At 53.5% G+C, this 23,911-nt stretch overlaps 2 protein-coding genes across 2 annotated transcripts; one reads left to right on the top strand and one right to left on the bottom strand.

Annotated features, from left to right (window-relative positions):
* Positions 1-421: 421 nt before the first annotated feature.
* On the bottom strand, positions 422-7,901 carry FEM1B (fem-1 homolog B). The gene is made up of 2 exons (XM_009903869.2): positions 7,243-7,901; positions 422-2,256 (listed from the first exon to the last, which is right to left on the bottom strand). Exons 1-2 carry the CDS (start codon positions 7,488-7,490, stop codon positions 621-623), a joined length of 1,884 nt encoding a protein of 627 aa, XP_009902171.2. The 5' UTR covers positions 7,491-7,901; the 3' UTR covers positions 422-620.
* A 3,613-nt stretch (positions 7,902-11,514) lies between these two features.
* Positions 11,515-22,861, top strand: CLN6 (CLN6 transmembrane ER protein). Its single transcript, XM_054169206.1, has 7 exons — positions 11,515-11,746; positions 13,166-13,280; positions 13,820-13,918; positions 18,545-18,733; positions 18,856-18,911; positions 20,276-20,398; positions 22,462-22,861. Exons 1-7 carry the CDS (start codon positions 11,664-11,666, stop codon positions 22,748-22,750), a joined length of 954 nt encoding a protein of 317 aa, XP_054025181.1. The 5' UTR covers positions 11,515-11,663; the 3' UTR covers positions 22,751-22,861.
* The last annotated feature ends 1,050 nt before the right edge of the window (positions 22,862-23,911 follow it).

Below are 23,911 nucleotides of genomic sequence, written 5' to 3'. Positions count from 1 at the left end.
TGAGAGGCATTAGGAAAAAAGCAGACAGTGAGGTATGAGAGCAACAGACTGCTCTGTATGTCAAGACATGACTCCCAACCAGCCACCACATGATTTCCAACTGTTCTTCCCCCACCTCACTCCCAACAGGTTCTCAAATTTGCAAAGCTACTGGTGAAAAAATAGAAGGGGGGAGGGGGGAGGCGGGGAGGGAGGAGCTTTTGTAGAGGGAAAACCACCGCCTCAAGCACTTAGCTGCAAACCAGTGGGGATGTGGAGTGGCAACAAAACCATCCTGCACCAGTTACAGCGGAGACTCTTTTCCATTTTGGTTACAAAAACAAAGAGATAAGAAAGCAATTTCTTTTAATCAAAAGAAATGACCAAACTCATTTTGACGACAGGAAAACAATGTGGCTTAGGTTTAGGGAGCTTTTTCCCTCCCCCTCCTCCCTCCCCACCTACCCCCAAAGACCTGCCCCCAAGACCTCATCTCCCAAGATGAGAACTGAGGCTGCAGATTGCACCCAGAGGAACCCAAAACCAAAAGAAGAGAGGCAAACACCTCCACATATCCATCTGCACCCTGCTGTCTGACGTTGTCCCGGGATTAGCACCGCCACGAAAAGTTTTCACCTAGCTCAGTGAAACTTGACAAACTCTTCCAGAGTTCTGGGGATCTGGTTTTGGTAGCTGATGTTATAGATCCGTACCGCTCGGGCAGCCAGGCACTTGAGACTCAGCTTCATTTGAGTTTTAATGAGGATTTCAGACACCCCAGTCGTACTCTTATCAAGAGGGGTCTTCTTCTGCTTGTTCGTCATGTCCGTGTGAGCACCAGCCTCCACCAGGCTGTTGATGATGGAATGCAACGTCAAGAAGTCACTGATGGGCCTGTGGTACTGGACGATGATGTGGAGAGGGCTGTTGCCTTCGCCGTCCACGGCGTTGACGTCGGCGCCGCAGTCCAGCAGGAGCTTCGTGACCAGGGCGTTGGGGAAGCTGCAGACGTCGTTGGTGTGGAAGTCGTCGACCGGCGTGCCGGAGTTGACGGCGTGGTGCAGCAGGCTGGAGCCGTCCCGCGTGCGGGGATCCAGGTGAATCAGGTTGTAGATCTGCTTGTTGATCCGGGACTGATCCTCCTCGCTGCACTGGGTCTTGGTGGAGATGCAGACCAAGTAGAGGAAGGTGAAAATGTTGCATTCGTAGTTGTCCATGGCCGTGTGGATATCGGAGTCCGGGGTGGTTTTGATGCGGGACATGCCTTGCTCTATCTCCAGGACGCTGCACCTCAAAACGCTCTCGATGTCCTTGGCCTTAACCGGCTCGTTTAGGTGGATCATCTGAGAAAAGACCTGAGCAAACCTCAGGAGGTCCTTGTGAGTGTTCCTGTTGCCCTTCTGCCTTAGGTGCAGGGCGTGGAGCCATAACTTGATACACTGTTCAAACTCCATGTTATCGGCATAGACAGCCCCCCGGTAAATGATGGGGTGAGAAACGTCGATATTGTCCGAGCCCAGAATCCTTTCCCTCACGATGAGACCTTCCATGTGCAGGGCATCTCTGTCCTGCCTGATAGCCTCTAGTTCCTGAGGAGTCCTGCACTCAGTCCTGTTTCCATACGCCTCTATCTGCGGAAGAACTTCTTTCTCGACGATGTCCTGGCTGTCTCGGTACCTCTCCAGCATGGCTAAATACAAATAGTGGTAGGTCTTCATGATGTCATAGTTCTCCCTGTCGTTCGCAAACGAGGCACCCAGCAGCTCCAGCGCTTCGATCCTGCTTCTCCTGTCACAGTCAGCGTGAGCCAGCAGCAGCTCCACCACGTCGGCCTTGCAGCTCTCGGCGGCCACCTTGAGGGGCGTCATGCCGTGGCCGTTGACCATCATGGCGGCCTTCCACTTGACCAGCTCCCTGACGATCTCCAGGTGCCCTGCCTCGGCCGCGAAGTGCAGGGCGGTGGCGCCGCAGTGCGCTTTGGCATTGGGGTCGGCGCGCTGCTCCAGCAGGTACCTGACCACCTCGGTGTGGCCTTTGTAGGCGGCGATCATGAGGCAGGTGTTGTCGTACTTGTTAGCGATGCTGATGTTGGCGTTGTTCTCCACCAGGTACTTGACGATGTCCAGCCGGCCGTCGAAGCAGGCGGCCCGCAGAGGGGTGGAGTTGGTCACCGTGGTGTGGTTGACGTTGGCACCGTGGCTCACCAGCAGCTTGACCACCTCGAAGTGGCCGGCCCCCGCCGCGCACCAGAGGGCCGTGGCTCCGTCAATCACGAAGCTGGAAAGGGCAAGGCAGGGAGAAGCAGTTAAACCAACCTGCCTGCACAGTATCGCTACACTAGCGGTTGGAAAGGACCTCAAGAGATCACCAGGTCCAGCCAGAGGGGTCTGCTACAGACAGCCAAGCAGCATGAATCGTAGGCTCGTGCAGTCAGAAACCACACCAGCACAGAACCACAGAGTCGTTTGGGTTGGAAAAGACTTTCAAGATCATTGAGTCCAACCATTACCCCAGCACTGCCACGGCACCACTACATCATCATATCCCTCAGCAACACATCTACACAGCTCTGACACACCTCCAGGGATGGGAACTCCACCACCACCCTGGGCAGCCTGGGCCAGGCATTGACAACCCCTTCTGTGAAGAAATTATTCCTCATGTCCAACCTAAACCTCCCCCGGTACAGTTTGAGGCCATTTCCCCTTGTCCTGTCACTTGTTCCTTGGAGAAGAGACCAACCCCCACCCGGCTCCAACCTGCCTTCAAGGAGCTGCAGAGAACAATGAGGTCTCCCCTCAGCTTCCTCTTCTCCACACTAAACATCCCCATCTCCTTCAGCTGCTCCTCACCAGACCTGTTCTCCAGACCCTTCACCAGCTTTGTTGCACTTCTCTGGACCTGATCTAACACCTCAGTCTCCTCGGAGTGAAGGGACCAAAAGTGAACCCAAGATTCAAGGTGTGGCCTCACCAGTGCTGAGTACAGGGAGACATTCACTTCCCTACTCCTGCTGGCCACACTCTTCATGATCCAGGCCAGGACACTGATGGCCTTTTTGGCCACCTGAGTGCACACCTTGGCTCATCTTCAGCTGCTGACGACCATCCCTGGTCCTTTTCCACCGAGCAGGTTCCAGCCACTCTGCTCCAAGCCTGAAGTCTTAATGGTTGTGACCCATGCTGCCTACAGCAGGCACATACATACCCAGCCAGCAAAAGCTGGTTTCTATCCATCCATCCTATTTTTGCACTTGAAAGAACCTCCTGGGATGACCAAGGCAAAAGAATGAGACTTCTCAGGCACACTGACCTCCCAGAGAAGCACTGGAAGGTGAAACTTCAAAGCAGCCTGGGGAGTTAGCCACCTTGTGCACTAGAACATGCTTTGAAGATGCCACCTGCAAGCTCCAGCCCTCAGCCTGGGGAGGTCTGGGGAAGAATTGTTACAAGGGTTACGTCTCCTTTGATGCCTCGTGCCAGAAACTGGCACATTGAAGAAAGGCAGAAAAGTTAAAAGGAGCAGAGTGACACAAAAACCTCCAGCTGAATACTAAAGCTGGCTTAAGAATTTCACATCCCGTCCTCTCCTAAGAGCCGCAAAACTGCTCCTGCTTCCGCTGCACCGATCCTTCTCCTTCCAAAGCCTCCAGAGCAGCAGCCTGGTTCCACTGAGGGAACTCCAGGAATAAAATCAAAGCTCTCTAAAGCAGAACGAGCGCTGAGCTGGCCTGTTTCAGAGGTCTGGTTTCCATCGCAGCCCTCGCAGACAGCTTGCTGGCGCTCGTAGAAGAGGGGACAGTTAACTTCAGCAAAGCAGAGTGGGAGCTTCATGACATGTTTCCATTCCTAAAAATCATTCCCAAAGCCAGCATGTTGTGTGTGACTGCAAAGACAAAGCTGAGATCCTTCCCTGGCTTTCCAAGAGGCACTTCAATGGAGAAACAGGCATCTGATGCACACTCAGATCGCCTGGGGGCCATGAATCTGATTTCCCTGTGTCCAAACAGCCACACTTCCCAGGTAAGTAACAATTCAAAGAGAGTTACATACAGAATCACAGAATGGGATTGGTTGGAAAAGATCTTTAAGATCAAGTCAAACCATTCTCCAACTCTGCCAAGTCTGGAGTCCCTCAGCACCACATCTCTGCCTCTCTGAAACACCTCCAAGGATGGGGATTCAACCACCTCCCTGGGCAGCCTGTTCCAGGGTTTGAGAACCCCTTCAGTGAAGAAGCTTCTCCTAATACAACGGTTTTCATACAATCATAGGACTATTAGGCCTGGAAAAGACCTCTAAGATCATCATAGTCCAACTGTCAACCCACCCTGCCCACTAAGCCAAGCCCTGAAGTGCCATATCTACACTTTTTGAACAGCTCAGGGGATGGCAACTCCACCACCTCCCTGAGCAGCCTGTTCCAATGCCTGTCCACTCCTTCACTGAAGAAATTGCTCCTCATTTCCAACCTAAACCTCCTCTGGGGCAACTTGAGGCCATTTATTCTTGTCCTGTTGCTTGTTCCTTGGGAGACCAACCCCCACCTGGCTCCAGTCTCATTTCAGGGAGTTGTGGAGAGCCAGAAGGTCTCCCCTCAGTTTCTTTTTCTTCACGCTGAACACCCCCAGTTCCCTCAGCTGCTCTTCACAAGACCTGTTCTCCAGACCTCCTCAAAGCTGTTACACTCCCTTCCCAAAGGAAAAAGGCCCATGAGGTCTCCCCTCAGCCTCCTTCCTGAAGGAAAAACCCATGTTTTGGTCCCAGTGTAAAAACCCACATAAAACACTGGCTTCATTTTAACTTGAACAGCCATTTTTATCATTTTATAACAAACACAAACAACTTGCTTGACTGTTTGCAAACCCAGCACCTCCAGACAACATTTTGGAGGCTGCCTAAGAGCTGTGGGGTGCAGAGACATCTCCACCTTTATTCAGAGTGATGAAGGACCTTCTTACATGTAAATGGTTTTGTATAAACACAGGGGCTAGGATTTGTTAGTGAGCAGCAGGCAATTGATTGCTGAACTAGAGGGGAGATTTAGACTGAAGATTAGGAGGAAATTCTTTCCAGTGAGGGTGGTGAGACACTGGAACAGGTTGCCCAGGGAGGTGTGGATGCCTCCTCCCTGGAGGTGTTCAAGGTCAGGCTGAGTTGAGGCCTTAAGCACCCTGGTCTAGTGGAAGGTGTCCCTGCCCATGACAGGGTTTTTGGAACTGGATGAGCTTTAAGGTCCCTTCCAACCCAGACCATTCTGTGAATCTATGACATTGAAGTCAAAAGCCTGGAGGCCAAACAAGGGGAGCTGCTGTGCCACCTTATCTCCAGAGGAATGAGAGTTACGCAGGGTCACGCTCCTCCTCTCCAGACTGTGACTTCCACTGTGCCCATTGTCCCTCACACAACACCTCCTTTAATCTGCCCCAGGCAGAGGCTCTGGCACCACCCTATCAAAGCACAGCACAAGAAAATGCAGCAGCAGAGGCGGGGTGACAGTCCCCTCCTGTTACTGTCTGACAACACAGACACTTCCTCTAACTGAATTTGGGGCAGGTCTCACCCTAGGTTCTCTCAACCAGTTCTTACCTGTAGGAAAAAAGGGCTGGAAGATGACAAGAAAACCACAAAGCACACAGGGAAGTTGGTTCCTCCCCATTATTTCGACACAGAAGAGCTGAGACAATCTTTCCCTGGGCCAGGTGGAGCTGCACAAGGCAGAACTCCAGCTCATCAAGCAGGAACCAGATGAAAGATATCAGTTGGGGACCCATTACCATCCCTCCTGGCATCTGATGTGAGCTCTTCCCTCTGCACAAGCTACCTGCAAAACCTGAAGCTGTTCAAAAGAGCCATCTGCCTTCACCATTAGTCAGCCTGACGTTCAAGAGTGACACACAGGCAAGAGCTGCTTAAGGAATTTGAAAAACAACCTTCTTCCTTCCTTCTTTCCCTGGAGCAGGCTGCCCAGAGAGGTTGTGGCATCTCCTCCTCTGGAGAGATTCCAAACCTGCCTGGCCATTGTGCTCCTGGGCAAGCTGCTGTGGGTGCCCCTGCTTTAGCAGGGTGGGGTTGGACTGGATGATCTCCAGAGGTCCTTTCCAACCCCCACCATGCTGGGATTCTGCTGTGGCAACACATCACCCAAGGATCTGGACATCAACAGAGGCATCAGCTCCACTACCCCAACCAGATCCCAGCCCCTTCCATCCCTTTCTTCCGATCCTAAGATGTCACATTTCACCCCCAGCCATCCCATGTCGCCTCCCAGCAGCGAGGAAGGGATGTTCCTCAGGGTGTCTGGACTGGACACTGGAAAACCCTCAATTTAAGTAAAGCAAGGCCTGGTTCCAGCAGTCAGGTATCACCCTACCCTCATCTGATGCCTGTCACTCATGGCAGCAAAGGACATCACAGAAAAGGCCATTCTGGCACAGCAAGAGAGAGCAAGGTGACCTGTTCAGTGAGGAGCTCTCTAGACTGTAAAGAATCTTGTCTCCAGTTTCAGGTGGGGGAATCTCAGAAGGGCAAAAGCATTTACGACTCAGAAAGCCTCAGGTGGGAGATGTCAGACAAGGCATTTTTATGGCTAATAAAGCAACTGTCCCAGCACCAGCTGGGGGAGAGGTGGGGACCCAAGTCCCTGCATCACACAGGTACCAACACCTCTGCTTTCTGGCCCCCTGTGTCCTGGACTGTTCACCAACACTGTGGGGATTCTGCCCCTCTACTCCTCTCTGCTGAGACCCCACCTGCAGTGCTAGGGTCAGCTCTGGAGTCCTCAGCACAGCAGAGACATGGACCTGTCGGAGCAGGGACAGAGGAGGCCACGGCAGTCATGGGAGGGCTGCAAACCCTCTGCCAGGATGAGCTGGGGTTATTCAGCATGGAGAAAAGGCCCCCAGGAGACCTTCTGCTGGCCTTTCACGACTTCAGGGGGCTGAGAAGCAAACTGGGGACAGACTTCTGAGCAGGGCCTGTTGTGACAGGACAAGGGGTGATGGTCTAAACTAAAAGATTAGAGACAGGGAAGAAATGTTTGATGCCTGAGGATGGTGAGAGCCTGGCCCAGGTTACCTGCAGAAGCAAGAGATGCCCCATTCCTGGAACCATTCTAGGTCAGGCTGTTTAGAGCTCTGAGCCACCTGCTCTAGTTCCAGGTGTCCCTGCTGAGAGAGGCTGGACTAGATGACCTTTAGAGGTCCCTTCCCACCAGACCATCCTCTTGCTCGATTCTGGTGGGGCAGCACAGAGCTCTACATACCCGTCGAAGCGGACCGTGCCGGTCTGCTGGGTCTGCACACGGTAGTGCTCGAGGAGCAGCCGGACCACCTTGGTGTGGCCGTTGCGGGCGGCGATGATGAGCGGGGTGGAGCGCTGCCCGCCGTGCTGACTGACGTAGCCCAGCAGGTACTTGATGTCACTCTCGGAGCGGTTGAGGAGCAGCGCGGCCAGGGTCAGCACTCGCCCCTCGCTCGCCGCTTTGTACACGTACCCGGCCAGGCCTTCCATCGCCGCCTCCTCCTCCTCCCGACTTCGGCCCCGACGACCGAGACGGCCGCGTTCGGGCCTACCGGCCTGCCCCGCCGCCGGGGCGGCCTCTCCCTCCGCCTCCTCCTCCGTCCTGCCTCGGTGCCCGGCGGAGGGCACATGCGGCCCCCTCGGGGCCAGCTGCCCCCCGGGTCCTGCCAGCCCCTGCGGGCCAGCGGCGAGACGGGGCAGCCCCAGCGCCCACCTCCGCCTTCACCAGCCCCGCGAATCCCTGCCGCCCGCCCCGGGCCCGCGGCCCATCCCCGGCGCCGCAGCGCGGGGGACGAAGGGACGCGAACCCGCGGCTCCGGCCGCCCCGGGCCCACCCTGTTGGGCTGGGAAGGGGGAAACCCGGAGAGCGGCAACGGACGGAGAGGGCCCGGCACGGCGCGCGGGGGCACCGCTACGGGTCGCCGGAAGGGCCCTGCCGGGCGCCGCTCCTCCCCTCCCGCCCACTCCGGAAGCGAAACCGGAAGCGCCGCGTCCTTCCCCGCGTCCCCCCGGCAATCGGCGCCGGCGCACGGACGTTCCAGGAGGCGAGGGGCACAGGGGCCCGGGGACACCGGCCAGCTCGGGCTCGTCTGCCCTGGCCTGGCCTGGCTTCCTCGAAGGGGCTGGTGCTAGGCTGCGCCCTCCTGGCTTTGGTTGGGTCGGGCTGAAGTGGATTGGGCTGAGGGGATGGGTTGGGTTGGAATCAGTTGGGTTGGATTCATTTGGACTGAGTTGGTTTGGGTCTGATTCAGTTAGATTGGGTTGCTTGGGTTAAATCGGGTTGGCTTCAGTTGGCCTGGGCTGGGTTGGGTCTGGTTCAGTTGGCCTGGATTGGCTGGGCTGGGTTAGTTTGGACTGGGTTCAGGTGGGGTGGGTTGGGTCTGGTGCAACTGGACTGGGTTGGATTAGTTAGGTTTGGGTTGAGTTAGGCTCAGTTGGGTGTGGCTCAGTTGGATTGCATTGGATTAGTTTGGATTGGGTTCAGTTTAGTCAGATGGGACTGGATTAGTTAGATTTGGTTAGCTGGCTCAGGCGGGGTTAGGCTGTGTCGGTTCAGTTGGGCTGGGTTTGGCTTTGTTTGGCTCTGTTCTTATTTCAATGAATGCACCAGCAGCTTTCATCACCTCAGCCGTGACTCCACCCCAACAAACCTGTCGTGCCCAGTCTCAGCACACGCAGGAGCTTCATCCCTGCTTTCAGCAACATCATTACCAGCCTTGCTGCGCACGTATCAGCTTAACCAAGAACTAAACACAACCCACCTGCTTGGTCGCCTCTCCTTTCCTCTGACAGATCGTCTCCCAGAGATCTTCAGGAGCTGTCCCACTCTGTGACCAGTTACCTGAGACCCATAAAGGTCACTGTGCGAAACGTGATGCCCGACTCGCAGCGCCGGCTGTTGTGTGCCGCTCTTTTCAAGGGGATCCAGTGTCAGCCATATGAATAGTTAATTCAAAATCATGCAACTGGAGCTCCAGCTCTTTGTGGAAAGTTTCAAGCAGGCTGGCCTGTGCATTATGTATGGGAGCAGCAGCCTGGCCACATGGTCACTGTGGCCAAAGGGAGCCCTGGAGAAGCAAGAGGGACACAAGTCAGGCCATGGTCAGCTTGATGGTGTTCAGTCAGTGAGGGTCAGCTTTTAACAGCCATGTACACGTGTAAGGTGGAGTGCAACACGTAGGAGTCATGGTAGGTTTAAGTGGAACCTGTCTCCATTACCTCAGTGATCTCCTCTGCTTTTCAAGGATGGGGTTTTGTCCAGCAAATGGTGCCCAGGTGCTCCCTCATATGTTAACATGGGCAGTGCAGAGGTCACTTGAGGAAGTACTGATGCTGTCACCATCCCTTCTGGCAGCACCACTGAGCAGAGAGACTAAAGCCTTTATTCTGCAGCTTCTTGAACCTTTGGTGGATCCAGGTCACTGCAGTCTGGACCATGATTTCTGGGTGGAAAGCTATGGTGAAACTTCAAGTTATTATCCCCAGTTACCTTCTCAACACATAGCTCTTAATGGCTTGAATTGGAAGGGACCTTAAAGATCATCTAGTTCCAACCCCCCTGCCATGGGCAGGGGCACCTCCTACTGGACCAGGTTGCTCAAGGTCTCATCCAGCCTGGCCTTGAACCTGTTAGTGCCAATCCTGAGGGTACCTGAGTGTGTGTAAGCCCCTGAGCTCCACCATATTCATCATCAGCATCCTGAAGCCACCCAACAGCAGGATCAGAAGGGTTTCAGTGCATCAATCCACCAAGTCTATTAAATGCCCATTTCCCCTGTCCAGGAGCACATCTGAAGTTGTATCTCCAGTTGAGGAGCTCTGCATGTTTCAAATAAGATGTATCTCCTGATTTAGACCCTAAACTACAAGTCCCAGGGAGTGCAAATCCTTGGCCTCACACCTTAATTGCCCACAAGTTACGCCAACTTGGTGGCTTTTATCCAGGCAAAATGGCAGAGAGGCAGCAGAGCAGAGAATCCACATCTCCTGACTCCTCAGAGTCCATTTGCTATACACCATGTGGGTGCAGAACATGAGTTCTTTCTCGCCAGGGGAACGCATGCAAGTCCTGCCACACATAGTGATCTGCCCATGGCCACAAGCCAAAGCTGTGGCAGAGCTGTGCTTCAACACCTCATTTCCATTCAACCTCGGGCTTAGAATGCTGCAGTGATTGCATGCAATGAGCTCTACTTTCCATCTCGTTCTCTGCTGGCCTTTCCTTGCTTCTGAATCTCATTTTCTTGGCCAGGTGAGGCCTGGTATTGAGATAAACCTGACTGGTATTGAGATAGATCCCAAACTCTACCCTATAGTGCTCACTGCAGCCAAAGCTATCACTAAGTGAAGTCTGGACAGGTTCACCATGATCAGTGATGTGCCCTCATATCAAAGGCCAATGTTCTCCTGGGGTGCAGTTAGAAGAGTGTGGCCAGCAGGTTCAGTGAGGCTCAACTCTGCTCTGCCCTAGTGAGGCCACAGCTGGAACATTTGGTCCAGTTTTGGGCTCCTCAGTTCAAGAGAGACAGGGAACTCCTGGAGAGAGTCCAGCAGATGCCACCAAGATGCTGAGGGGCCTGGAGCATCTCTGCGAGGAGGAAAGGCTGAGAGCCCTGGGGCTGTTGAGCCTGGAGAAGAACAGCCCCAGAGGGGATCTGCTCAGTGCTCAGCAAGAGCTAAAGGGTGGAGGGCAAGAGGATGGGGACAGATTCTTCTCATTAGTGCCCAGTGACAGGACAAGGGGCAATGAGCACAAACTGGAACCCAGGAGCTTCCTTCTGAAGATGAGGAGAAACTTCTTCGGTGTGAAGGTGCTGGAGCCCTGGAGCAGGCTGCCCAGAGAGGTTGTGGAGTCTCCTCTGGAGAGCTTCCAAACCCTCCTGGCCATTGTGATCCTGGGCACGCTGCTGTGGGTGCCCTGCTTTAGCAGGGGGGGTTGGACTGGGTGATCTCCAACCCCCACCATGCTGGGATTCTGGGATTCCAGGGTGTTGGGACATCCTGTTCAGATTGTGTGTTTCCCAAGAAAACTTGGAGCAGATGATCCTTGAGGGCTCTTCTAACCTGGGATTCTCTGACTCTGAGATTGGTTGCCCAGCAGGGCCAAGAGCAACGAAAGAGTTAAAATCTGCCTTCTCCTGTCCCTCTATTTTAAACCCAGCCAGGATTATCCTCCGCTCCTCTGCAGAAGGATTTGGACTGGGTGCGGGGGTGGGAAAACCGGGCTGACCCGCGCTGGGCTGGGCTGACCCGAGCTGGTCTGATCTGGACCATGCAGGGACGACGCGAGCTGAGCGGAGCCATACAGGGGCGGGCTGAGCCGAGCCGTGCTAAACCATAGTGGGCCGATCCGAGATGTGCTAGACGGACCCGAGCCGTGCTGGGCTAATCCGAGCCGTGCTAAACCATAGTGGGCCGATCCGAGATGCGCTAGACCGTCCCGAGCCGTGCTGGGCTAGTCCGAGCCGTGCAGGGCCGACCCGAGCCACCAACCCCCCCCACACGTTCACACACACGTACACGCCGCCTCTCCCGGGGCGGTCCCGGAGCCCGCGGCCGCGCAGCCGCTGCTGGCTCCCCGGCTCCGAGGCGGGGCGCGGGCGGAGCCGAGCCGGGAGAAGTGGGGCCGGGATCGAGCGGGCCGGGACGAGCCGGGCCGGGCACATGCAGGGTACGGCACGGCGGCGGCCGTTCCCGGCGGTGGCCCCGGGTGCCCCCCAGCCCGCCGGGACGCTCTACCCGGGCAGGTGAGCGGCGGGAGAAGGGAGCGGGGAGGGTTGGAATGGGAATGGGTACGGGAATGAGACTGGGACGCCGCCACCGACAACCCCCTCCCCATTTCCCCGGGGGTCCCCGACGCATCCACTGAGCCCCAGGCTCATCCTGCCCCAAGATCCCCCAGGATATTCCGGCGCCATCCAGCCCCCCAGCTCATCCCGCGCTCCCGAATCCAATCCTGGGTACCACCACCCTATCCCGTGCCCCCCAGTTCCATCCTGTACCCCCAGTCCCCATCCTAGCTTCCCACCACCTCAACTCAGGTACTGCCACCCCATCCTGTGCTCCTCCAACCCCATTCTGGCTACCACTACACCACCGCAGGTATCACTACCCCATCCTGTGCCCCCGAGACCCCCCCTTGGGCACTATCACCTTATTCCAGGTACCTCAGCCCCATCTCATGCCCCCGAGCCCCATCCTGGGTGCCACCACCCTATCCCATGCCCTCCAGCCCCATCCCAGGTAACACCACCTCATCCCACCCCATCCCCCCCATCCCCCCCATCCCCATCCTCAAGTACCATGCCCCTCAGCCCCATGCCAGGCACCACCACCCTATCCCATGCTCCCCAGCCCCATCTTGGTTACCAGCCCCATATCCTGGATGCTGCAGCTGTCCAGAGTATCCTGGGGGGTTGGGATCTCTCAGCCTCATACAGGGTTCCCTCACTTGCCCTTGTCCACAGCATCCTGGTTTACCTCAGCTGGTCCAGGGTTTGACAGCTGCAGTTCTCCCAGCTTCATCCAGGACACCCTGACTTGTCCAGGGGTTCCACCATCCTCTTCCTCCATCCACTGTGTCTGGACCTGGGGCTCAGGTAGCACAAGCTCATGGTTGATCCAGCTGATGCTGGTCTGGGCACCACAGGAGATGGATTCACCCACTCTTCCCATAGGGAGGTGATGGTCTGGTGGTGCTGGAAGGTTATTTGATGGAAAGGCTTCAGCAGGGGGTTGGATCAGGCCTTGCTCTGCAGAGGCAGAAGCTCTTCAGCGTGGAAGATGAAGGTGATAGTGCCTCCAGAGCAGGCTGTGCTGGAGTGCCACCAGGCACCGGCGCAGTTTTAGTGCTCGGCAGAGGTACCACGGGAGTTGAATTTTGCTTTGTCATGCAAAAGTTAAAAATAGTTGCACTTAATTCATCACTTAAGCTTTCCAGCTCACTTTTGTGCTCACTTCTCAGCCAGGAAGAGCCTCCTTACTGCTCTGCTGCCTCCTCCTCTCGACTTTGCGCTTATTCCACAGATCCCAAAGCCTGGAGATGCGATGGCATCCAGGGGAGCGCAGGTTCTGGGTGGGGATACACACCTGGAGTCTGCTCCTTGCCTCCTCAGAAACCTGTTACATGACACAAGGCTTGACACTGTCACTTCTGTCATCTCTAGGCATGGAGCAGTCAAGAATGAGGACACCTTCAAGACCTCCCCGTTTCATTTGGATCTGTGGTTCTACTTCACCCTGCAGAACTGGGTGCTGGACTTTGGACGTCCCATTGCAATGGTCAGTGGGGCAGAGGCAGGCCCAGTGCTTTAGGATCATAGAATCACAGGCAGGTTTGGGTGGGAAGGGACTTTGAAAGCTCATCTAGGCCAACCAGCCTACAGCAGGTTGTTCAGAGCCTTGTCCAACGTGACATGTTGGTTATGGTTGGGCTCGATGATCTTAGAGGTCTTTTCCAGCCTTAGTGATTCTATGACTCCATGACCTGGAATGGTTCCAGGGTAGGGCTTCTACCACCTCTCTTTGCTTGCAATCAGCTTATTTAGGGTAGAAGATAGAGGGGGGGCAAAGCTGTGGTGGTCCCATGGGGTAGACCCCTAGGCTGGTTTCTACCCCAAAGGGATGCCTTTGAGGAGCACCTTGCACTTGGCCTTGTTGAACCTCATGAGGTTCACCTGGGCCATCCAGCTTCTCCAGGTCCCTCTGGCTGACATCTCAACTCTCAGCTTGGTGTCACCTACAAACTTGCTGAGGGTACCCTTGATCCCATTGTCTGTGTCACTGATGAAGAGACACTGATGTGCCTTCTTTTCCCTCAGATCATCCTACCTTTGGAGTGGTTTCCTCTGAACAAACCAAGCGCTGGAGACTATTTCCACATGGCTTACAACGTGATCACACCGTTTCTTCTGCTAAAGGTAAAAGCTGGAGGTGATGATGGGTGTTAAAGCAGGGCAGAAAATAGAGGTTTGTAAAGGCATGGAGGTTGGGAACTTGGAGACCTAATGTTGGTTGGGCACAAGCCCCTACAAGTGAGCCAGCCCCAGCCATCTGGGGCCATATTTTGAAGAGCACCCAGCAACCATCTTTGTACAACTCAATTTGCTCCATCTACAAAGCAAATTGCTTCCCATGGGAACTCTGAAATCAGGAGGAGTCAGGACCCTATTTCATAGAATCACAGAACTCTTTCAGTTGGAAAAGATCTCTAAAATCACTGACTCCAACTATTTGTTTGTAGGACCACCATGGCCACTAAACCATGTCCCCAGGTGCCATGTCCACACGTTTCTTGAGCACCTGCAGAGTGGTCACTTCACCACCTCCCTGAGCAGCCTGTTCCAATGCCTGACCACTCTTCCAGTAAAGAAGCTGTTCCTCACCCATGGGGCAACTTGAGGCCATTTCCTCTTGTCCTATCACTTGTTCCTTGGGAGAATCCCCACCTGCCTCCAACCTCCTTTCAGGGAGTTGTAGAGAGCCAGAAGGTCTCCCCTCAGCCTCCTTTTCTCCAGACTAAACAACCCCAGGTCCCTCCCCAGCCCTGTTCTCCAGACCCTTCACCAGATTCATTGCCCTTCTCTGGACCTGCTCCAGCACCCCATGCTCTTCTTGGAGTGAGGAGCCCAAAACTGAGCACAGTATTCAAGGTATGGCCTCACCAATGCCCAGTGTGGTGTTTTTAAGACAACATCCACCCATGGACCTCCTGAGCCAGCTGGAACTTTAGTAGACATTCTAAATCATTCAGAGCTTAATTACATTTGCTCTTTGACATTTGAATTGTGTCTTTAGCTTGAATTTACCTTGCTTCAGCTGTCAGCTGCTGGATGGTGTAAACTATTGATGAGGTTAAGGATTCACACATCATCAGAAGTCTTCTATTAAATACTTTGCTGCCAGAAGATAGGAGAAAGCAATTAGATTTTAACCCTCATCAGCTAGAAACTGTATTATGGCCCAAGATGTAAATGATTCTCCCTCTCCTGAGTCTGTCTGGGAGATTTTAGATAGTGGTCAGGCCTTGGAACAAGCTGCCCAGGGAAGTGGTGGAGTCACCACCTCTGGGGGTGTTCAAAAAACAAGTAGATGTGGCACTTCAGGACATGGTCTAGTGGTCATGGAGATGGCAGGTACAAGGTTGGACTTGATGGTCTTAGAGGTTTTTTCCAACAGTACTGGTTCTGTGCTTTTATAAATGCTGGTGTGGCCAAAAAGGAATATTCAAAGATGGTGAAGGGAGTGGAACCTGCTGAGCAAAGGCTGAGAGAGCCAGGTCTCTTTAGCTTGGAAGAGAGGAGCCTGAGGGGTGACCTCATTCATGTTGATACAGATGTGAAGGGTGGGTGTCAGGAGGACAGAGCCAGGCTTTGCTCAGTGATGTCCACTGACAGCACAAAGAGGAATGGGTGCCAGCTGGAGCAGAGGAGGCTCCACGTGGACATAAGGAAAATCTTTTTCACTGTGAGGGTGACAGAGCCCTGGAGCAGGCTGCCCAGAGAGGAAGTGGAGTCTCCTCCTCTCTGGAGACATTCAAAACCTGCCTGGATGCATTCCTGTGTGACCTACTGTAGGTGGTCCTGCTCTGGCAGGGGGGTTGGAGTGGATGATCTTTCGAGGTCCCTTCCAACCCCTAACGTTCTGTGATGCTGTGATTGTGATCTGGTCCTTTGGGGAGTGTGGAAGCTCTGAAGCTTGGTTTGCCCCCTCACCATCTGACAGCCCATTACTGCAGGCTGGGATCTCATCAGCTTCAAATCTGCTGGCTTGGCCTTCCCTGGCAGCACAGCACTAAGGAGTGGTGTGTGGACAGCACAAAGGAGTTGGTCCACAGCAAAAAATAACCAAAGCCATTTGTTACTCAGGGTGTGTTGCTCTTGCCCAGTGTCCTCTCAAAGGGCATGTCCCACCCTCCTTTTCCATCAGATGAGAGCTGTCCTTGTCTTCTCTGCCTCCTCTGGCAGTCACAGAGAAAGGGAAAGTTAAGCCTCAAAATTAAACACAAATAAGGAGCTTTTCGTTGTTTTATGAAGAGCTGCAAAGCTGATTTGGCAGCAGAGGCAGGAGGGAGGTGAAGGTGGCCCCAGCTGATCCTCAGGCTGGGCTGATGTGTCCCCCCCTGACCTGTGATTCCCAAGCCTGCCTGGCTTGGAGTCATCTCCAAGCCCTGAACTGCTGGAGAGGAGATTTACTTCTGAGGTCTTCCCAGCTTTGCAAGCAGAGTGAGGAGCATCTTGCTGGAGAGAACTCCTGCTCCTCATCCCCAGCCAGGCTTGCAGGAGCTTGCTCCAGGCTCTGAGTAACACCAGGCTCCCTGCCAACCTTACCTCTATGCCTCCACCCAGACCTGAGGAGACCATGAGAAGGGATAGGGAGAGCTTGTAACTGAAGCTGGTGTTCCAAAGGTTGCCTCAACCGGTTCTGCTGGCCAGGAGATATTTCTAGACAGGGGGTTAAATGCAGCTTCCTTCTCAGAAGCAAGGACACAGTGAGGTGAGTCTGGTTCCTTGAGGAGGAAAGAAAGAAGAAAAGCCTAACCAGTTCAACCAGAGCCTTCTGCAAATCACCCAGCAGAGAGCTAGAAAGAAGCAGGGGTCTCTTGGCCAGGGAGTGAAGTGCCTGTGCTGGGCTGGATGCTGCTGGAGGCTCTCCCACCACTGGAGGGCACAGCCAGCCCTGCAGATCTGCTCAGCAGAGAAGGCTGCAGCCTTCTGGTTTCTCATTCACCCTTTCTGAGCACATGAAGCAGTTCTGGAGCAGATCACTGACTAGGTCCAAACACCGACGCAGGGCAGGGTGCTGCTTTGCAGGGAGGTTTAACAAGGGAAGAAATGGTGGGTTTCATAGAATCATAGCACTGTTGAGGTTGGAAAAGACCTCTGAGATCATCCAAGTCCAACTGTCAGCCCAACAACTCCATGCTCACTAAGCCATGTCCCAGAGTACCATGGCCACACATACTTTTTGAACCCCTCCAGAGCTGGTGACTCCACCACCTCCCTGGGCAGCCTGTTCCACTGCCTGACCACTCTTGCAGGAAAGAGATTTTTTTCCCCCTAAGGTCTAACTTGAATCTCCCCTGGTGCAACTTGAGCCTGGTTTCTCTCATTCTATCACTTGTTCCTTGGGAGAAGAGACTGACCCCCACCTGGTTCCCACCTCCTTTCAGGGAGTTGGCGAGAGCCAGAAGGTCTCCCCTCAGCCTCCTTTCCTGAAGAAACCAAGTTCTCTCAGCTGCTCCTCACCAGACCTGGTCTCCAGACCTTTTACCATCTTTGTTGCCCTCCTCTGGACACACTGCAGCACCTCAATGTCCTTCTTGGAGCAAGAGGCCCAAAACAACCCAGTACTCGAGCTGTGGCCTCACCAGTGCCCAGTGCAGGGGCACAATCACTTCCTACTCCTCCTGGTCACACCATTGCTGATCCAGACCAGGATGGCTTTTGGCCTTCTTGGCCACCTGGGCACACAGTGGTTTATGTTCAGCTGACTGTTGACCAACCCCCACTAGGTCCTTTACTGCTGGGCAGTTTTCCAGCCACTCTGCCCCAAGCCTGGAGTGTTGTAAGCAGGGACAAAAGTGTGTGCTCAAACCTGGAAGCCAGGTAGGCTGGGGGAAATGCACCTGAGATGCATTTAGGGAATCCCAGCATGGCAGGGGTTGGAAAGGACCTCTGAAGATCATTGAGTCCAACCTCCCCCTGCCAAAGCAGGGTCACCTAAAGCAGCTCACACAGGAACACATCCAGGTGGGCCTCGAAAGTCTCCAGAGACTCCACCACCTCTCTGGGCAGACTGCTCCAGGGCTCTGCCACCCTCTAAATAAAGAAGTTCTATCTCATGTTTAGGTGGAGCTTCCTATGTTCAAATTTATGCCATTTACCTCTTGTCTTGCTACTGTTCCCCTATGAGGATGTGCTTAGAGAGAGTTGCGGGTGTTCAGCCTGACGTCCTTAAAGCAGCTTTCCAGTACTCAAAAGGAGCCTACAGGAGAGAGAGGAGGGACTGTTTTATCAGGGAGTGTAGTGATGGGGCAAAGGGTAACAGTTTAAACTGGAAGTGGATAGATTCAGATTAGATATAAAGAAGAAATTCTTTACTGTGAGGGTAGAAATTGTGGAGGCTTCAACCCTGGAGGTGTTCAAGGCCAGGCTGGATGAGGCCTTGAGCAACCTGGTCTGGTAGAGGTGTCCCTGCCCACGGCAGGGGGGTTGGAACTAGATGATCTTTAAGGTCCCTTCCAACCCAACCCATTGTACAATTCGATGATGATGGAATGGAATGGAAAGGAATGGAATGGAATGGAATAAGAAATAGAATAAAATAGAATAGAATAGAACAAACCAGGCTGGAAAAGACCTTTGAGATCATCAAGTCCAACCTATCACCCAACACCATCTAATCAACTCAACCATGGCACCAAGCACCCCATCCAGTTTCTTCCTAAGCACCTCCACTGATGGCGACTCCACCACCTCCCTGGGCAGCACATTCCAGTGGCCAATCTCTCTTTCTGTGAAGAGCTTCCATCTCTGTGTTTTTAGCTCATTGAGAGATCCCCCAAGACCTTACCAAGATCCATGATCTATGTCAGCATCATCATGTTTGTCATGGGAGCCAGCATCCACCTGGTGGGAGACTCGGTGAACCATCGCCTGATTTTCAGCGGCTACCAGCATCACCTGTCTGTGAGAGAGAATCCCATCATCAAGAACCTGAAGCCAGAGACCCTGGTAAAGAGGCTTTTATTTATCTCTCTATACAAGCACTTAAACCTCCCACAGTAATTGCATGTTCTCATTTAATAACTTCCTGTTCCCTCTGCCCTTTTAAATCTCTTCTGGTTGCCTTGCAGATTGATTCCTTTGAGCTCCTCTACTACTACGATGAATATTTAGGTCACTCCATGTGGTAAGCAATTGGCAGCCCATGTGCAGCCTCAGAGCAGAGCACAAGGAAAGGCAGAGCAGATCTGATCTGAGCTTAATAGCTAGGGAAAAAATACAGCACAGCTGAGGAAAGCTGGCAGGGGATAAAGTTCTGATAGCCAGAGAGATTAGAGTGATCTTCTCCCTGGGAAGCCACTGGGTCCCCCTCGATGTGTCTCTGTCTCAGGGAGACCTTCTTGTGGCCTTTCAGTGCTGATAAAGCTGGGGTCAGAGTTTTGAGCAGGGCCTCTTGTGACAGGACAAGGGGTGATGGTTGAAACTAAAAGAGGGAGATTCAGACTGGAGAGAAGGGAGAAATGTTTGACACTGAGGGTGGTGAGAGCCTGGCCCAGGTTGCCCAGAGAGGTGGGAGCTGCTTTGTTCCTGGAACCATAGCAGGTCAGGTTGTTTGGGGCTCTGAGCAACCTGCTCTAGTTGCAGCTGCCCCTGCTATCTACAGCAAGGTTGGACTAGATGTGACCTTTAAAGGTCCCTTCCAACCCAAACCAGTGTGGGGTTCTGTGGTGCCATAACAGCAAATAAACCAGGAAAGCCCAGCAGGGGAGAGCCTTCCCTCTGCTCAAGGTTATCTGGCAGCATATAAAGGGCTAGATTCACATTACCATGGAATACCAGCTTGGAAGGGACCTGGTCTCCTCTGGATGCTCCAGCTAGTCCATGTCTCCTGTACTGAGGACTCCAGAGCTGGCCCCAGCACTGCAGGTGGGGTCTCAGCAGAGCAGAGGGGCAGAATCCCCTCCCTTGAGCACCAAGAAGCAAGCAAATCCTGTTCTTTTTCCCCTGCAGGGTGGTTGGACTAGATGACCTTTAAAGGTTCCTTCCAACCCAAACTATTCTGTGACTCTAAATAAAAATAAGGCCTCTGTTAGGTCACTGAAATGCTGGTCCACATCCTGCTTTCCTGCAGTGCAGCTTGTGACACAACCCAGTGCTCCCACGCAGCCTCTCGGAGCCTGGGTGTGTAACAAACACAATTGGTTGATGGAGCACTTGAGCTCCAGTGTGTGACCTCATCAGCAAACTTGGGCTCTTCCTGTGAGATCCCAGAGGACTCATGCTCTGCAGGAGCACTTGGTGCAGCCAGGACGTGCCCTAGCCCTGCACAAGGCACCACCAGCCCTTCTTGTGTTGCATGGCCAGAGCTGTGATCTCACAGCACCCCAGTTACTTGCTGCTTCACCTGCCTGAGGATGTGTGGCCAGGGTAGGTCACCAAATTAATTCCCAGCTCAGCACAGGAATTGTCTAGGAACCTATTTTGGATTTGGAGGGGGGGGGTTAAACACCTTCCAAGGTCACACCACCCATTGGAGTTGTTTGTTTCCAGGTATATCCCTTTTTTCCTGATACTCTTTATCTATTTCACTGGCTGCTTCACCCCTGTTGAAGAGGAGAGCAGGATGCCAGTGGCTGCCTTGCTTCTAATGGGGCCCAGCAGCCTTTATTACTGGTAAGTGGCTTCTGCCAGTGTGGGTGGGTGAGGGATGAAGAGGGAGAACCACAAGCAGCCCAAGCAGCCAAGGGGTTCTCCAGTCCCCAGAGCAGGTCTGGAGAATCAAATCAAATCCCATTGAAATTTGCAGCCTTTGCAAGGTGGGACAACTTGAGGGGCACCCCACAGCACTCCTCTCCCTGCCTGGGGTGTTTCTGCATCCATAGCCAGACCAAGGGGTGATGGTTTAAACTAAAAGGGAAGTTTAGAATGGAGAGAAGGAAGAAATGTCTGCGGGTTGTGAGACCCTGGTCCAGGTTGCTTGGTACCAGTTACTCACACCAGTACATCACAGCAGTCCTTGTCTCAAGGGTATCTCCTCAAAGGCTTCCCCATGAGACCTCCACAGCTTTGCCCCCAGGTTCTCCACCTTAAATAAGTGATGGCAAGGGAAGAGAGAGGAAGGTGGTAGAAGCCCCATGCCTGGAACAAGTCCAGGCCAGGTTTGGGGCTCTGAGCAGCCTGCTCTAGTTGCAAATGTCCCTGCTGACTGCAGGGAGGGGTAGGACTAGATGACCTTTGGAGGTCCCTTCCCACCCAAACAAGTCTGGGATTCCATATTGTTACTGCCAGAGCTCCAGCTTCCAGCCTTCCCTTGCCATGTGCATCCCTTCCAAGGCTGCTGTTCCTTGCACTGTTCCTTGACAATTTTGGATTGGTCACCAGGTGCTTGCAGCTCCTCCACCAGGTCTCAGCTTGTTGGTGACAATGAGGATGCACTCACCAGTTGCCCAGGCCTTTTACACAGAGCCCAGGCCTGCCTGATGCTCAGAAGCTGCCTCCTCAGCTTGCCCTGCAGCTCCAAATGGCCTTTTGAGAGAGGTCTTATTTATTTCCCATTTTCATTAGCTCCATCTTCCCAAATGCTTTCCCTGATGGCAGCCAAACAACTCTTTCATTCCTCTGCAGGGATGTTCTCTCTTTTGCCCATGGCTTTGCCCCCCCCTGCTGAGACCATTTTTACACAGTAAATTAATTTTTGATCATCAAAATCATCAAGATGATTTGGTCAGTTCCCAGTTACTGCACTCCCTTTCCAGCTCTGAGTCTCTGAGATTTAAGAAGCATAGAGTGTGATTCCTCCTCCTCCCTGCTAACACCTACCCACTGCCTGGCACAGCATGGGGAGAACAGTGGATTTTGGGGGCTAAATGAGCACAAATCCACAGACCAGAGCCAGATTCTGGCTTTGGTTCTGCCTTGAAGCATCCCAGTCACAACCTGAGCCCAAGCACCTTTCCAGTCCCATACTGGGCATGTATCTCTTTAGCCATTCTCCCCATAGCTCAGCAGTTAAATTACTGATAAGAAACATGAAAACAAATCACAGCTTCAGAGCTGGCAGGAGAAAGCAGCAGAGATTATTTGGATGTTGAGATGCTCCCCACGGCTGAAGCTGGAAGTGCTGGGAGCTGCCCTCACTCACAGAATCACAGCATTAACCAGCTTGGAAAAGACCTCAGAGATCATCAAGTCCAACCTATTACCCAATACCTAACACCTCCTGACAACTAAACCATGGCTCCAAGTGCCACATCCAATCCTTTTTTGAACACCTCCAGGGACAGTGACTCCACCACCTCCCTGAGCAGCACATTCCAATGGCCACTCTCTCTCTCTGGGAAAACCTTTCTCCTCACCTCCAGCCTAAACCTCCCCTGGCACAGCTTGAGACTGTGTCCTCTTGTTCTGGTGCTGCTTGCCTGGGAGAAGAGACCAACCCCCACCTGGCTACAACCTCCCTTCAGGTAGTTGTAGACAGCAAGAAGGTCTCCCCTGAGCCTCCTCTTCTCCAGGCTAAGCAACCCCAGCTCCCTCAGCCTCTCCTCACAGGGCTGTGCTCCAGACCTCTCCCCAGCCTCGTTGCCCTTCTCTGGACACATTCCAGAGTCTCAATGTCCTCCTTAAATTGAGGAACCCAGAACTGGGCACAGTACCCAAGGTGTGGCCTAATCAGTGCTGAACTCCATACTGTCTCCCAGGGTGGGCACTAACAGATGGGTGCTTTTTTTGCTTTGTAGGTATCTGGTGACAGAGGGTCAGATCTTCATCCTCTACATCTTCACCTTCTTTGCTATGATGGCTTTAGTGATGCACCAGAAACGCAAAGGACTTGTCCTGGACAGCAATGGGCTCTTTCTCTTCTACTCCTTCATCATCACATTGGTCCTCATTGCTCTCTGGGTGGTTTGGCTATGGAATGACAAAATCCTCAGGAAGAAGTACCCTGGTGTCATCTATATCCCTGAGCCCTGGGCATTTTACACCCTGCACATGAGCAACCTCCATGCAGCAAAGGAAAGTTTCTAAGTTTTGATACTTTAGAGTGATTTAAAGAAGAAGCAAAAAGAAGAGTAAATATATATATATCTATCTAGTTTTTCTAATGTAGATGTATTTCAAATAAATTCCTGACCAACATCAGCTGCAAGAGGTGTCAGCTGTTAGCTACACCCCACCTAGCCAGGGGGTGTTCCAGCCCCAGGGGGAAATAGTCTTTGTGGCTTAACACTTTAAAGCCAGGCTTGTGGGAAGGCTGTCTCCTCTGGGTTTACTGCTTCTAGTCTGGTTTTCCTCCCAGCATGGTGAGGTTGGACAGGACCTCTGGAGATCATCCAGTCCAACCCCACCATGCTAAAGCAGGGCACCCACAGCAGCTTGCCCAGCGTCACAATGGCCAGGGGGGTTTGGAAGCTCTCCAGAGAAGGAGACCCCACAGCTTCTCTGGCCAGTCTGCTGCAGGGCTCCAGCACCCTCACACCAAAGAACTTTCTCCTCCTGTTCAGGGGAAGCCTCCTGGGTTCCACTTCGTGCCTGTTGCCCCTTGTCCTCTCACTGGATACCAACAGGAAGAGTCTGTCCCCATCCTCTTGCCCCCACCCTTTATCTCTTGCTGAGCATTTAGCAGACCCCCTCTCAGGCTGCTCTTCCCCAGGCTCAACAGCCCCAGGGCTCTCAGCCTTTCCTCCTTACAGAAATGCTCCAGGCCCTTCAGCCTCTTTGTAGCCTCCACTGGGCTCTGTCCAGTAGTTCCCTGCTTCTTTTGAACTGGGAAGCCCAGAACTGGACACAAGACTCCTTTCCACCCACCAGCCCTGACACCTGCACAGTTCCATGTTGGACTTTTTCAGGTGCTTACAGGACAGCACCAAACCCCTCCTGTACTGGAGCTGGCTGCAGCACTCTAGACTTACACCATTGTTGAACCCCCATCCCACCAGCAGCATCCTGGAAAACATCCCAGCCTTTAACAGGAGTGGTTTGCCAGGCAGTCTGAGAGCTCTCACCCTCCCCATGTCTTGGCAGGGAGAGCTTTCTCTGCTCTTCCCACGCTGCTCTCAGCCCAGTAAACATGCTGGGAAGGGGCTAAGCCTCCTTACCTTGGATCTTCACCACAGCTCTGCTCAGCTGTGACTCCTCACAGAGTCTTGTGGTCCTGGTCATCAGCACTGGGGTTGAGCCCTCACTGTG

The sequence above is a fragment of the Dryobates pubescens genome, chromosome 17, assembly GCF_014839835.1.
Source record: "Dryobates pubescens isolate bDryPub1 chromosome 17, bDryPub1.pri, whole genome shotgun sequence".
In the NCBI taxonomy this organism is placed as follows: domain Eukaryota; kingdom Metazoa; phylum Chordata; class Aves; order Piciformes; family Picidae; genus Dryobates; species Dryobates pubescens.
Note: the sequence above shows the minus strand (reverse complement) of the source record. Positions and strands in the feature narration are given on the sequence as shown.

What these genes read in the sequence shown, in the direction of transcription:
- FEM1B (XM_009903869.2), bottom strand. Translation starts at nt 7,490, where the DNA reads ATGGAAGGCCTGGCCGGGTACGTGTACAAAGCGGCGAGCGAGGGGCGA. An exon ending in GGCACGGTCCGCTTCGACGG is followed by an intron (nt 2,257 to 7,242) that starts GTATGTAGAGCT and finishes TGCCCTTTCCAG; the next exon opens with CTTCGTGATTGACGGAGCCA.
- CLN6 (XM_054169206.1), top strand. Translation starts at nt 11,664, where the DNA reads ATGCAGGGTACGGCACGGCGGCGGCCGTTCCCGGCGGTGGCCCCGGGT. An exon ending in GGGACGCTCTACCCGGGCAG is followed by an intron (nt 11,747 to 13,165) that starts GTGAGCGGCGGG and finishes TGTCATCTCTAG; the next exon opens with GCATGGAGCAGTCAAGAATG. An exon ending in TATTTAGGTCACTCCATGTG is followed by an intron (nt 18,912 to 20,275) that starts GTAAGCAATTGG and finishes GTTTGTTTCCAG; the next exon opens with GTATATCCCTTTTTTCCTGA.